Raw genomic sequence first — 14,140 nt, 5'->3', positions numbered from 1 at the left:
CTTCCTAAATGGTTGGGACTTACCGATGTTGCGGGGCGCGTTTCTTTGTTCTGTGGGTATGGATCGTCTGACAATGGTGTGGGCAAAAGGCAGGCGTGACCAGACACCTTATAAAGCACGGGTGCATGTATCATCATTAATGCCGGCTTAGACCTCCAAAGCATTGATGCTTGCGGGGGAGCCCAACGCCGCCCGCTAGCACTTGCGTGTCGAAGGCGAAACGAGTAGCATTAATCGCGGCGTAGAAGGCTAGAAAGTCATTGCCTACCAACAATAACGCGCTGAAGAGCGAAGCTAGCGCAGATGCTACCAAGCGGTGAGCTCGAGGCTGGAGAGGGAGGACACGTGCGCGGTCCATGGTACGTTCGTGACACGTCCACGGCGACACATTTGCAGGTTGGTGGTGACCCACAAGTATAGGGGGTGTATCGTAGTACTTTCGATAAATAAGAGTATCGAACCCAACAAGGAGCAGAAGGTGTTGACGAGCAGTTTTGATCGAGGATTCACTGTAATCACTAGCGAACAGGTTTGCAGGGTATTTGATATTGCATATAAATAAAGTACGAGTAAATAAAATACAGTAGTAATAATTGCAACGAGTGGCCCAATCCTTTTTAGAGCAAAGGACAAGCTGGTTGTTTTACTTATGAAGAACAAATGTTCCCGAGGACACACGGGAATCACGTCAAGTACTTTCGCTTCACATAGTTGAATAATATTCAGTGGTTTGGTAAGTGTTGTGTGGGTGAACCTATGCTAATGCACTACCCTGTACTTGGACTAATACATACTTGCGATTATACCTCTTGCAAGCATCCACAACTACAAGAAAGTAATTAAGATAAATCTAACCACAACCTTAAACTTTGAGATCCTACATTCCCTTGTGCACCGGTTTCCTAACGGGGCTTTAGGTTTCTATCCTGCCGCAACCCCACAATTAGTAGCCAAATACACAATGCATTCCCCTAGGCTCATAAAGGTGAAGTATCATGTAGTCGATATTCACATGATACCACTAGAAGAATAGCACCACAACTTAAATATCAAATCATTGCATATTACTCAACATAGTTCCACTACTAACAACATGACTTCTCCCATGTCCTCAAGAACTAAACGAACTACTCACGAGACATCATATGGATCATGATCAGAGGTGATATGATAGTGAATAACAATCTGGACATAATCTTAATTCAATGGTTTCACTCAATAGAATCAACTACAACAAGTAATCAACACCGGGAAAGTTTCCCCTATGAACTAGACAAGTATCGTACCCAAGATGTTATAGCGGGACGACGTGGAGGTGGCAGTGATGATGTTGCTGGTGGTGGAGATGATGGTGAGGATGATCCCGATGAAGTCCAGCTCGATGGCGGTGACGATGGCGACGATCTCCCCTCTCCGGGAAGGAATTTTCCAGACAGATTTCAGCATGTCGGAGAGCTTTTCTCCCTCTCTCGTTCTCCACCCCGTAGCGGCGGTGGAATATTTCTCTCCTCGTATCGCCGATCTTAGGTTTCCCGAGGGGTTGATATACGCGAGGGGGCGTCGTCAGAGGTGGGCCAGGGCGGCCACACCATGCCTAGGCGCGGCCTGAGATGGGCCCGCACCTAGGGGTGGTTTGGAGCCCCCCTGGCCCATCGCGGCCTCCCCTTTTGGCTTCCTTCGTCATCTGGAAAAATATGATTTTCTATATCTTTGTTGGGAATGGTTGGCCTTCAGAAATATGGTGCCTTCACGGTCCTTTTTCCAGCAGATTCCTGGCTCCGATGGTTAATTCTCCAATAATCATCAAACATGCAAAAATAGATGGACTGACATAAGTATTACCTCTAAATATGAAATATATCAATGAATAACAGTAAATTATGATTAAAATAGTGATGCAAATTAGACGTATCAGTTGATCCATTTATTGCACGAGCTGGGTTGGCTTCTCGTTGTCCTCCGCGCGGACCAAAGCAGACCAGGTTGGCCCGTTTGCATCGAGTCGCGAGAGATGTTCTTGTCTCTTTACTTTAAATGTTTTAAAATAAATTTTATAAGTTTAAGAAAAAACTATTTTTTTAGATGTAGTCAATGATCTATCTTACAAAGATAGAAAATCTTAAATTAAAATACTTTATAATCTGAGGTACATAATAATGGAAAATATCTTGATATGAATATATTGAATAGTACATATTTTCATAACTCAAACATTTGTCATATTTGATCATTTTTGTTTAGCTCAGAATTTTAAAAAATTACTTTTAGAATTTCACATGCTTGTAGGATACAACATTAACTACATCCATAGCTTTTCTTTCAGATTTTCTAAACCCCGTAAATATTATTATTATTTTCAAATAAAGGGAGCAGTCGAGCTCGCGAGCCAAAGAGACTTTCGGGCATCACCATCTTTTTATTTATTTTATTACGGTACCTATCGTTCTTTTGGCGCAATCGATGGGTTTGTAATTATGGGTATATATATATGTTGGAGATTCAGTGAAATGCACATGTATTTTTTTAGAGTGAATTCTACTTTTTAGCATTTAATTATACATTTGTGACACTAATTACCCAGCCGAGTGAAAATTCGTGTACATTAGCCATTTTAAAAGCTTTGAACCCTTATTTTCTGATGTGTTTTTATTGGGCAAGGTGTTAGGTGATGACAAGGGTGTAAAAATATCAAGACTGATAGTGAGGAATGTAACATATGGATTGAAGAACTTTGGCCACAATCATCCATAATGCCCTCTTATATTTACATATTTTGTCGCCCCGTATCATGCCTTTTAGTTATCTATCTAACAATAACAAGAAAAATGCTAAATTGGGGCTAATCCGTGGTTAAAGCATCCTAAATATGATATTTTGGTAGAAGTTTCACTAAATGGGGTAATATGTGTCACAAATGCACATCTATAAAGTAAAATATGGAAATCACTCCTTTTTTTTTTGACTCATGCCTGCATTTTTTAGATACTAGAGAAGAGATGTGAGATAAGCCTCCCAAAACAAAAGGGGAAAACATAACTCCGCCACTCTGTGTGGTTTTGAAATTTTGATACCCACCAAAATCTGTGAAATTTTTGGAAAGTTCTAAATTCAATTCGGTATCATTTCATCCAAATTTTTCAAATTTAAATGAAATTTGAAATTATCTACTCCAAAAAAATTGTGGTACATATATTTGGGAACCCGAAATGTCAGAAATTTGGTCGAAATTGGGAATCCTTCAGTAGCTGAGGGTACCAAAAGATCATGTTATGTATGCATGGAGATCAGAGGGCCATGTTATAATCATGTTAAAACAATATTTTCGTTTGCATGGTGCACTTGTGAAAGCGGAGACTGTTTTGCACAGTACTACGCCAGTAGTACCGGTGCGGTAGGTGGCTACTGTAGCTTGTAGGTAATCAAGAAAACATTGATCTCTCTATCAGAGAGAAAAATGGTACACTGCTGATGGCGATAGCGTTTGAGTGCGCGAGGCGACATGTCTTCCTACCGATAATCTTCTCCACCCACGTCGAAGTGGTGTGGGTCCTTTGCTTTGACAACGAATTTCTCTCACCGCACACGAGTAGACCGCCAACCTGACGATGGCAGGTCCCACACATCACTCCTAACCGGAGATGCACCAAATTAATCAGCTGATGAGTCAGGTAAAAAAGAAAAGAAAAATCAGCTGAAGAGTCAAGTCTCTCCTTTTTTGCATGCTCGGACTTTTACAACATGGTTGGGAGTACTAATAAGAACTGGGTTATATTATCAACAAATAAAGAAAACTGGGTCAAGATGTCGGACTAGTGATATGCTAGTATATTCCTGGGACAATCTATCTATTATATACTAAAAGCAAAATAAGGGTGTTTTTCGAGGCATTAGGTTGATCCACATATGCTTTAAAAATATAAACCAATGATAATAATCTGAACGTCTGAGATTAAAAGTTAAAACGTGTTACGCACAATATTATATGGGTACGAAACTAAATTTATGGCACGTAAGCTTATATGGATATGCACGTTCTTTTAATATAACAGTACGTGAGGTAAAGATAGAACCTTTTCCTCCCGTGGTCTCTCTCTCAGCCGCCACCCTAACCCTAGCCGCCTCCAGTTCATCCTCCTCCATAGATTGGTTCCCCCTCCTCCGGTCGGCTTCGCCGGCGTCAGGAGGAGTGGGGAACCTGATCTATGCGTGGAGTTTCAAATAAAAGTATTGTTTTCATTAGATTATGTTAGGATTTTGGTAGCCGCCTTCTTGTTGGTTTCCCTCAATGGAGATGGCATCGTACTGCAATAAGTGATCTTCGGCCTTTCGTTCGGCGACGAGATCTTCTTCCCGGCGTCAATGATGGTGTTGAACAATCACAATTTTCTAGGTATGGGTCTTCGGATCTTGCTTCGCCAGATCGATTTTGGATCTTTTGTCGTTGTTGCCGCGAGGAGGATTATCCTCGCAGTTTTTGTCCCGGCTGCTACGTCCTCGACAATGGTGATTCGTACTCTCGGCTCTCCATCGATGATGACAAAGCTAGTTGGTTATTATTCCCTGATATACTGGTGTTGGTACTCTTGCCGATGTTGTATGGACTGCTTTAATGGTTGCGTGCGTGCACGCAGCCTTGGCATTGCGGCTCAAAAAATTATGGGAGAACTTTCGTCGGTATCTACAGGTCTATGGTTCGTTATCTATCTTTGGCTGCCTTCAGAAGAGTACAAGATTGTGTTCTGGAAGAAGAAAGAAATTGAAGACCTCAAAGATTTGTTACTATCTTTTAGACTTTATTTTGTAATCGTTGGAGTCAGTTCATGTATCTCTACCATGTACTATTTGTTACTATGAATATATGTGGTATTGATTGTCAAAAAAAAAAAAAAAAACAGTACGTGACGTATCTAGTGGATTGGTCTCTTGCCAAATTTTGGTACTAAAAATAAGGGTGTTTTTCGAGTCATTAGGTTGATCCACGTATGCTTTAAAAATATAAACCAATGATAATAATCTGAACGTCTGAGATTAAAAGTTAAAACGTGTTACGCACAATATTATATGGGTACGAAACTAAATTTATGGCACGTAAGCTTATATGGATATGCACGTTCTTTTAATATAACAGTACGTGACGTATCTAGTGGATTGGTCTCTTGCCAAATTTTGGTACTAACAATTGAAGTGATTCCCTGGTCGTGTATGAGACGGACCTACCTAGATATATGTAATTAAGAATATTTCCATAATATCACGTAGGGAAGTACCCAGCTGCAAATACAAAACATGTTACTAATTACGTACTCGCGTTTGGCATATTAGATCTGCTCTGGCACTTTCCTATTTCTAATTGCCAGATCCACGACATGGTCACAAGAAAAAAAAAAACTTTTCCCTATTGTGGCATCAGCTCCACACCATGGAAACAGAAAAAAATAAAAAATAAACTCAGAAAATCAGTAGTCATCTAAGCAACTTCCTATTTTAAGCGATGCAGTTTTGATTTCCTTTGTTTCTTACCGTTCAGATCATACTTATTCTCTGTCTATACACGCATATGTACACATCTCTGAACTTTCAGCCTAGAATAGTGGAGCATATTTTGTCTCCACATTTTTACGTTAGATTTAACCACGCTATCTACGTCTATAAAAAAGTCGTACGCCATAGGCACCCGCTAGCTTCGCCCATACAAAAAAGATAGCTAGCTTGAACGTGATGGAAAATGTATGGTACGATCTCAAGTATAAATTAATGAATATATCTATATGAAGTCGAGTATGCTGATCAGAGATGTATACCTATAAGTATTTATGATTGAGTATACAATATATAGTTGCAAGGAAACACATATCTTTTTAGTTTAGTACAAAACATAAAAAAGGGATCCCGATGTTCTGAAAATATATTTTCTAAATTATTTGACGTATCCAGAGTTGGAAACTTCCTACCACTAATACCCAAATGATCTTAACAGATCAATTTATGTACGTGAGACTCCACTCAGACCGAAACATTCCAATTTAAAATATACCATATTTTAGAAGAGTGTCATGAATTTTAAACGGGTATAGAAAATGAGATGAAGAAAATTACACCCAATGCAATAAAGTTTCTCATTAGTTAGTTGTCCTACCTATTAACAAACGAAAACTTATTTTCAACTAATTTCATCATAAATAAATTACTTTGCTATTATATTTAGAAAATCATTACACATTAAAGATGATACATGTAACATATAGGCTTATCTTTCACACAAAGACTACAAAGATGCCCTCGCATTTGCGAGGGCCACCTTGCTAGTTATAAAAAAAGTATATCCTTGGGACAAGAACATGGAGGAAAAAATTGCTCATAACGCTTTACATGCTCAAAGTTACGAAGCCCATAGCCCTGCAACGGTCCGACACAAACGGATCGAGGCGGTCTGTTTTAATCCATTCACACACGAGGATAGGTAAACGGAAAACCTGACCCAACAACTCGACGTTAATGGGCGAAGCGCGAGGATGTGCCCAGAGGACCAAATTTGGGCCTTATATGCGTGTACTTAGACACCGTGTGGACCGTGCTTGTGTCTTCCTGCGTTTCGCCTTATGCGCACACGCGAGTACTGGCGGGCACTAGTGCCGCTTCACCTTCTGCGACAACATCAATAGCAAGCGCTCCTGGAGTCCAACCTCGGCATTGATGGTGGCATGTCCCCATCCTTTTTAAGGCAAGCGGCCTCGCTTGCCAGTCTATATCGGGCGAGGTTCTCGTGGCCTGCCAGCCCTCCTCGCTACGAGCGCAACCACCAATACATGGCGCGTTCGCTGCACAAGCACATGTTCTCCGCGAGATGGAACAACATCCACCCCGACGTATCGGTTGGTACTCAACTCGCGGAGGATTCTGGGGTTGCCTATCCCACGGGATGGGCGTTAGCGGCGCGAGGAGATCCGGCCCCAGCTTCGCATACACCATCAACTCGTCCGCGTGGGACACCTATGGCCGCTGCACATAGAAAGTTGGACGAGCTGCTAAGTGGGGGGCCAGCCTAAGGGAAACCTGCAACTCCCCTTACCTGCGCCGCCACGTTGGGCGCCAGTGCCTACCCCGGTACATGCGCCAGCGCCAAAAGCACCAGCGGAAGGACCTCCTCCAGCGCCATACTGTCCATGCATGGTAGTGAGAGCCGCCTGGTAGTGAGAGCCGCCGGCCTTCATCGACCTCGGCGATCACGGAAATGACACAAGCCCTAGTTAGCTACGGTTTGTTTTGTTTTTATTTATTATGTTTTTCATTTTAGTGGCCCTATGTAAATTTGGTTTTATTATATAAATACTTCATAAAATATTATCAGAATATAATATGCTTCGGGCCACTAAGCTGCCCCCACCCAAATAAATAAGCATAGCAGGATGGCCTAAATAAACTTAAACAAACATTATTTTTATCCGAAGTGAGTGGGCCGTAAGGGCATCTCCAATGTTGCGACCCAAATTTACGGGTCCGCACGGCCGTTTCTGTTCGTTTGGATGTGCGCGCGGACGCATGGACAGTGGCCAGGTGTCCGCCCGGAATTTTGGGTCGCGCGCTGCACCCAACGCGGCCAGATATGGGTCGTGGACATAGAGTTTGACATTTGACCTTTAAATTCAATATAAGGCATATAAAATTATAAAAAAAAAGTTTAAGTGCTCAAGATTTATTACATAAGATTATTGTCCACCTATTCAATGACAAAGTACTTATTCAAAATGAAAATGTCAAATAATACAAATGGCCTAGGCATTGTTTTCGTCGGGATTTTCGTCATTGTTTTTGTTTTCAGCATTGTTGTCAACATGCGCCCACATGTGCTCAACCAAATCAATCTAGAGCTGGTTGTGAACCATTTGATCCCTAGTTTCGTGATGCACATGGAGGATATCCTGGAATGATGTTGGACCACCTTGAGGAGCAACCAACTCTCCCTGGCTATCCCAATCATTATCGAACAGTGAATCATCCCGCTCTATCTCAACAATCATGTTGTGCATGATTACACAAGCAGTCATCACCTCCCATATAGTTTGCACACTCCATGCTCTAGCAGGGTGCCTGGCGATAGCCCAACTAGCTTGGAGGATACCAAACGCCCGCTCGACATCTTTCTGGGCTACCTCTTGCTCTTTGGCAAACCTTGCCTCCTGCTCTGAGTTGGGATGACGGATTGTCTTCACGAGTGTAGTCCAAGGTGGATAAATACCATCAGTAATGTAGTACCCCTTATTGTAGTGGTGGCCATTAATCTCAAAATCCACATTAGGGGACTGACCGTGCGCTAGCCTATCAAACACCGGAGAGCGCTGCAGCATATTGATGTCATTGTGCGAGCCGGCCATTCCGAAGAATGAGTGTCAAATCCATGTGTCATGTGAAGCAACAGCTTCAAGAATCACTGTGCACCCCTCCCCCCCCCCCCCCCGCCAACCAAAAGGGAAATTCTTCCATTCCCATTGCATGCAGTCTATACTGCCAAGCATCCCAGAAAACCCCCTGGAAGGGCTGATTGACAACAGACGGGTTGTGTCCTCTTCAGTAGATTGTCGTAGATATTGTTCACCGAACACAGCGATCACTGCTCTGTAGAACCTGTACATCGCTTCCAAGCAGCTGGACTCGCTCATTCGGATGTACTCATCAACGTAATCACCCGCAACACCATATGCAAGCATCCTAATCGTTGTTGTGCATTTCTGATATGAAGAGAGGCCTACCTTGCCAATTGCATCCTCTTTGGCGATGAAGTAGTCATCGCAAACCTTGACGCCATCCATTATCCAGTTGAACAACGGTCTAGACGTCCGAAAACTACGACGAAACAAGAACGGCGTGGACAATGCCTTGCGGTGGAAGTAGTCATGGAAGAGCATGTCGTGGACGCGTTCTCGGTCCAATACCGCCGCGCTCCCGGGCAAGGACCCCCAGTACACGGGGATCTGCGCGACTTTGTGCTCGTGGATGATCAACGCAGCCTCCGTGAGAAAGTTCGGTCTCGTCATCTGAGGACGTGTCGATGAAGTTCTTGAAGAAGAACTCGTCATCTTTGTCCACCATGATCTACAAATGAAATGGGACAAATTATTAGTTCGCCCATTTCATCGAACACCTCGCGGGCGGGGGCAATCCAATGCCTCTGTAGGGACCTGCAGGCAATGGCCGTCCGGGCCGACTTGCGGCCTGGAAGCACGGTGCACGAGAGCTCACCTCTGGCAGCAACGACGAAGCTAATGACGGCGGGAGGTCTCGCGACAGCGAGAGGACAACAACGTCTGCGGCGCGTCCTCCGAGGCTGCAACGAGGCTGCAAAAGCACAGGCGAAAGCACCGGGCCGCGCCCTATGCTGCCGCACCGCTTGTCGACGTCTCGACGTCGGTGGCCGCCGTCGACAGCGGTCGCAAATCGCCGGTCTTGGGGTGGCAGCGGAGCATGGGGAAGATGTGTGCGAGGGGGTTGTGTTTTGGATGGAAGACAGGCCGGCCAGGGGAGAACAAGAGAGAACGCGAGAGGCCAGCCCCCGGTGTCCGCGGCCACGCAAACGAGGCCCATATTTGGGTTAGGTTTGGATCGTCCAAAACACCGCGACCATCCGTTTTAGGGATGGTCCGCGCGTTGAGCCACATTTTTATCTGATTTGACCCATTTAGACGCGCGACACGGAATAGATCGCCTCGTTAGAGATGACCTAAGTACGAGAACCTCTCCCCGAGTTGCCGCCATCCGTCACTGACCGAGCGACAAAGCTTCCCACTTCATCACACTCACCCCAGCAAGCATACTGATGGTGAGCGCACTCGCAGCTGTGCCCACCGACCCCACGACATCCAAAACCAACTCTACTTTTCACCCCACCAACAAAAGGCAAAATATGGTGGATTTTGTGATGAGATGGAAGCGGAGCTTGCCAGAATGGGTAACGGATAAATCGTGAACACGTATACAGTGCTGGAAATTGGACGCCCAAGCCCCAAGGGTTAGATAACACCTAAGATTGATTGATATCTAGGCTTACACCCCAATGGAGGTAAACTATTATTATTGAAATGCGTATTTTCAAAAGCCCCAATATAATCTTGACGAAGATCCTACAACTACTCGCGCCAGTCTTGTATGATATCAGATTGGTCGAGGATCGTGGGTAGCTTGTAGTGGACTATGATGCTCATGGAGGTTGTATGGACGTGTTGTAATGCTGGTTTTCTCTAGGTTTTTTCTAATCAACTTGGCATTCTTCTCCTTAACACATAATAAGAGGGAATTTGTTTTACCTCCATACATTATTCCGAAAAAAAGCATGGCCAACAATGAAACAGAAACAAGTACGACAATCTATACCCGACCAAAACAATGGCTCAGGTCTTTCACCATGCATAGTTCGTTAACATGTCTTTTATAGTAGGAACTAAAATTTAAAGACAACTTGCAAAACAGATTATTGTCTCTTGAGTGTTTTTTTAAGGATGCGGCATTTAACGATTATAGTGCATTACATATGTGATTAGCCAACTTTTTTTTTCCTATGATCATATGAAAGGGTTGTATCTTACTCCCCATCCTCAAATGAGTCTAATTCTATATCTTGTTGTAAGTAAAAAAAAAGTTAAACTTTGATCAACATTAGTAAAGATAGTACCAACGAATACAAAATTAAATTGGTATAAATATAATATGAAACTTTATTTTAAGATGGATCTAGTTATACTAATTTTCTGCTCTAAATATTGTTAATTTCTAAATAAAAAATTAAACTTTAACTTAAAACAAAAGTTACAAGTATAATTATCTGTGGACGGAGGATGTAGCTAAGATACACCAGTCCTCTCTCTACATTACCTAGCATGCCACATCAGGAATAAGGAACCACCCACAACAACAATTTACATGGCCTGGCTAACCAAATAACAATTTCCGAGCAACTGGTGGTGGTGGTATGCGTGTACGGAAAAAACAAAACTGTTCAATTGTCTCTATTACAAAGAGTGGCCCTGTATATGTAGGAAAAAAAATTAACAAGCTTCCAAGGACAGCCATGTTCCTTGTTCCTGCAGGCTGCAGGTACTCACGACGAAGTGTATCTCGTGTTCTCGACATTTGTCTCGCGCATTTTGTAGCCATGAAATTAAAAATGTGGTGGCCTGCTATATCTGTATGGGGGTATCATGCACTCCTTCGCAGAGGAATCCAGGCGACGATTTACACGTGTTTCCCACCTTAGCTTTTTTTAAGTGTGTGTGTAAGGAACGATCATATAACCCATCATGTACTCGAGACAAGGTCGTCAAGAAAAACAAACTATGCCTATCTCACTAGCAATGATTTGAGAGTACAGCTTTTCCGGTGCCATATTTCTCCCTATATATCTTTTTTCTGAAGAACAAGAAAAAAACAGTTGGTGTGGTGGTTGGTGAAGCGAGAAAGCCCCATATAAGCCCTGCTCATCCTCCCCGCAAAGCACACCTCATAGCTCGGGTCTCTCGCTCACACCAAAATCACCCACCAGCACCAGCATCTCTCGATCGGCAGACGCAGAGATCGATGGGCTCTACCGCCGCCGACATGGCCGCGTCCGCCGACGAGGAGGCGTGCATGTTCGCCCTCCAGCTCGCCTCCGCGTCGATCCTCCCGATGACGCTGAAGAACGCCATCGAGCTTGGCCTCCTGGAGATCCTGGTGGCCGCCGGCGGCAAGTCGCTGACCCCCACCGAGGTGGCCGCCAAGCTCCCGTCCGCGGCGAACCCGGAAGCACCGGACATGGTGGACCGCATGCTCCGGCTGCTGGCGTCGTATAACGTCGTGACGTGCCTGGTGGAGGAGGGCAAGGACGGCCGCCTCTCCCGGAGCTACGGCGCCGCGCCCGTGTGCAAGTTCCTCACCCCCAACGAGGACGGCGTCTCCATGGCGGCGCTCGCGCTCATGAACCAGGACAAGGTCCTCATGGAGAGCTGGTGAGTCTCTCAGTAGAGCTAGTTACTGTAGATCGTTCCTCTTCTTGCCTTGCCCATTTCCTGTCGCTGGCATGTGGGTCCACACGTATATCATATCTGACTTCTTTGCCAAATTGAGCTTATAGGTAATAGTAGTTCTAAATTAGTGATACGAGCTAGAGGACTCCCGGGAGATTTTACCCGTGTCAGTTAGCTAGAAATATTTCTGGACATTGCTTTGGTACCGTGGACAGAGTAGAAACTGAGGTTACGTATACAGAGTGTCAAGCTGCTTCGAGAGATTCCTCGCGGAGCAAAGCTGTTTTTCTTTCTGGAATACGAAAAGCTGCTTTTAGAGTCTAAATTGGGCCACATGGTGACTTTTCTTGCCTTGCTCCTTGGAATAGTCACCCAAAAACAGAAGAGTTCTGTAGAACTAACCAACTAGCTAGACGACTTCTAAATCGGCATGCTATAGAAGTACTCCACTTGTTTAGGCAAGTTCAGAGGTCGGGACAGACATTCTTCAGTCCCCCACTAGGACTAACTGACAATTGCATCTGCTTGCCTGTCGCGGAACACAAGTGGCAACAAGAGCACATGCTGAATTATTGCCTACTAAACCAGATTATAGTACTGATTGCACACCAAAGTATTAGCAAGATACTAATGTTTTCATGCCAATCGTAATTCACACGATGGTACTATATAGTTCTTGTGAATAAAATGTGTTCTCCGAATCAATCCTCAGGTACTACCTCAAGGACGCGGTCCTTGACGGCGGCATCCCGTTCAACAAGGCCTACGGCATGTCGGCGTTCGAGTACCACGGCACGGACCCGCGCTTCAACCGCGTCTTCAACGAAGGGATGAAGAACCACTCCATCATCATCACCAAGAAGCTCCTCGAGCTCTACCACGGCTTCCAGGGCCTTGGCACCCTCGTCGACGTCGGCGGCGGCGTCGGCGCCACTGTGGCGGCCATCGCCGCCCACTACCCCGCCATCAAGGGGGTCAACTTCGACCTCCCCCACGTCATCTCCGAAGCGCCGCAGTTCCCGGGCGTCACCCACGTCGGCGGCGACATGTTCAAGGAGGTGCCCTCGGGCGACGCCATCCTCATGAAGTGGATCCTCCACGACTGGAGCGACCAGCACTGCGCCACGCTGCTCAAGAACTGCTACGACGCGCTGCCGGCGCACGGCAAGGTCGTGCTCGTCGAGTGCATCCTGCCGGTCAACCCGGAGGCCAAGCCCAGCTCGCAGGGGGTCTTCCACGTCGACATGATCATGCTCGCCCACAACCCCGGCGGCAGGGAGAGGTACGAGAGGGAGTTCGAGGCCCTCGCAAGGGGAGCTGGATTCGCCGGCGTCAAGTCCACATACATCTACGCCAACGCGTGGGCCATCGAGTTCACCAAGTAGATGTGAGATCCCTCCATGCATCCAGGCAACGTCCCACCGATAATCGTCGTCGATCTTGTTGGCTGCTGCCGCTGCTCCTGCATCGATCTGCATACGTACCCTTTGCTTGGTTTTTCCTCTGTTTTCCCTAATTTTCTCATGCTCTGAATCCATTCTGAATTCTAATGGTTGTGTCGCCGATCTGCTCGGAATGTACCATTAATAACGATGTTCTGAAAAGGTTGCGTATGTTGTATACTTGTATGTGATGTAATGAGATGATTTCTCTCCTTTGTTGAATATACGAGTAAATTGAAGTGACTCTGATCTTCCTCTGAAGAAAATACATTGGTAAGTGCAGGTTTCATCTTGGGCGTTCTACCATTATTATCTTAGACGTTCTACATTTGCTCAGGATTGATATGTAATCCGTCTTTGTCCTTTTTTACTTTGAGACATTTCAGACTCTCGAACGGCTGTGTGTATCGGTGTATCCTGGATATCCAAAGACCGGATGTAATTGCTTGATTAAATAATAAAGCGTCCATTATCGAAAAAAAGTGCAGGCTTCAGCCTTAAGATTCAATATTGCAAAAATACAGTAGAACACTTACATTCAAGATGAATTACCATCAAAATCCTTATCACAAACTCTTGATCTTCTAAACAACAGTTATGATTGAGCAGGAAGTAGGTCATGGCTCCATCGCTTTGAACCTACGTCTAGTAGTGGCGTAGTTAGTGGGGATAAAGCATACTTTATGAGATTCACTCACGCGTGAG

At 44.9% G+C, this 14,140-nt stretch overlaps 1 protein-coding gene across 1 annotated transcript; it reads left to right on the top strand.

Moving 5' to 3' along the window:
- Positions 1-11,321: 11,321 nt before the first annotated feature.
- Positions 11,322-13,543, top strand: LOC124687367 (flavone O-methyltransferase 1). Its single transcript, XM_047221160.1, has 2 exons — positions 11,322-11,975; positions 12,706-13,543. Exons 1-2 carry the CDS (start codon positions 11,566-11,568, stop codon positions 13,376-13,378), a joined length of 1,083 nt encoding a protein of 360 aa, XP_047077116.1. The 5' UTR covers positions 11,322-11,565; the 3' UTR covers positions 13,379-13,543.
- Positions 13,544-14,140: the final 597 nt, after the last annotated feature.

Source organism: Lolium rigidum, chromosome 1, assembly GCF_022539505.1.
Source record: "Lolium rigidum isolate FL_2022 chromosome 1, APGP_CSIRO_Lrig_0.1, whole genome shotgun sequence".
Classification (NCBI taxonomy): Eukaryota; Viridiplantae; Streptophyta; class Magnoliopsida; order Poales; family Poaceae; genus Lolium; species Lolium rigidum.
The sequence above is the reverse complement of the archived record's forward strand: the minus strand, read 5'-3'. Positions and strand labels throughout refer to the sequence as shown.

Excerpts from the sequence above, each read along its gene's own strand:
- LOC124687367 (XM_047221160.1), top strand. The coding sequence starts at position 11,566 with ATGGGCTCTACCGCCGCCGACATGGCCGCGTCCGCCGACGAGGAGGCG. Across the intron at positions 11,976-12,705 it reads AAGGTCCTCATGGAGAGCTG|GTACTACCTCAAGGACGCGG; the intron begins GTGAGTCTCTCA and ends ATCAATCCTCAG.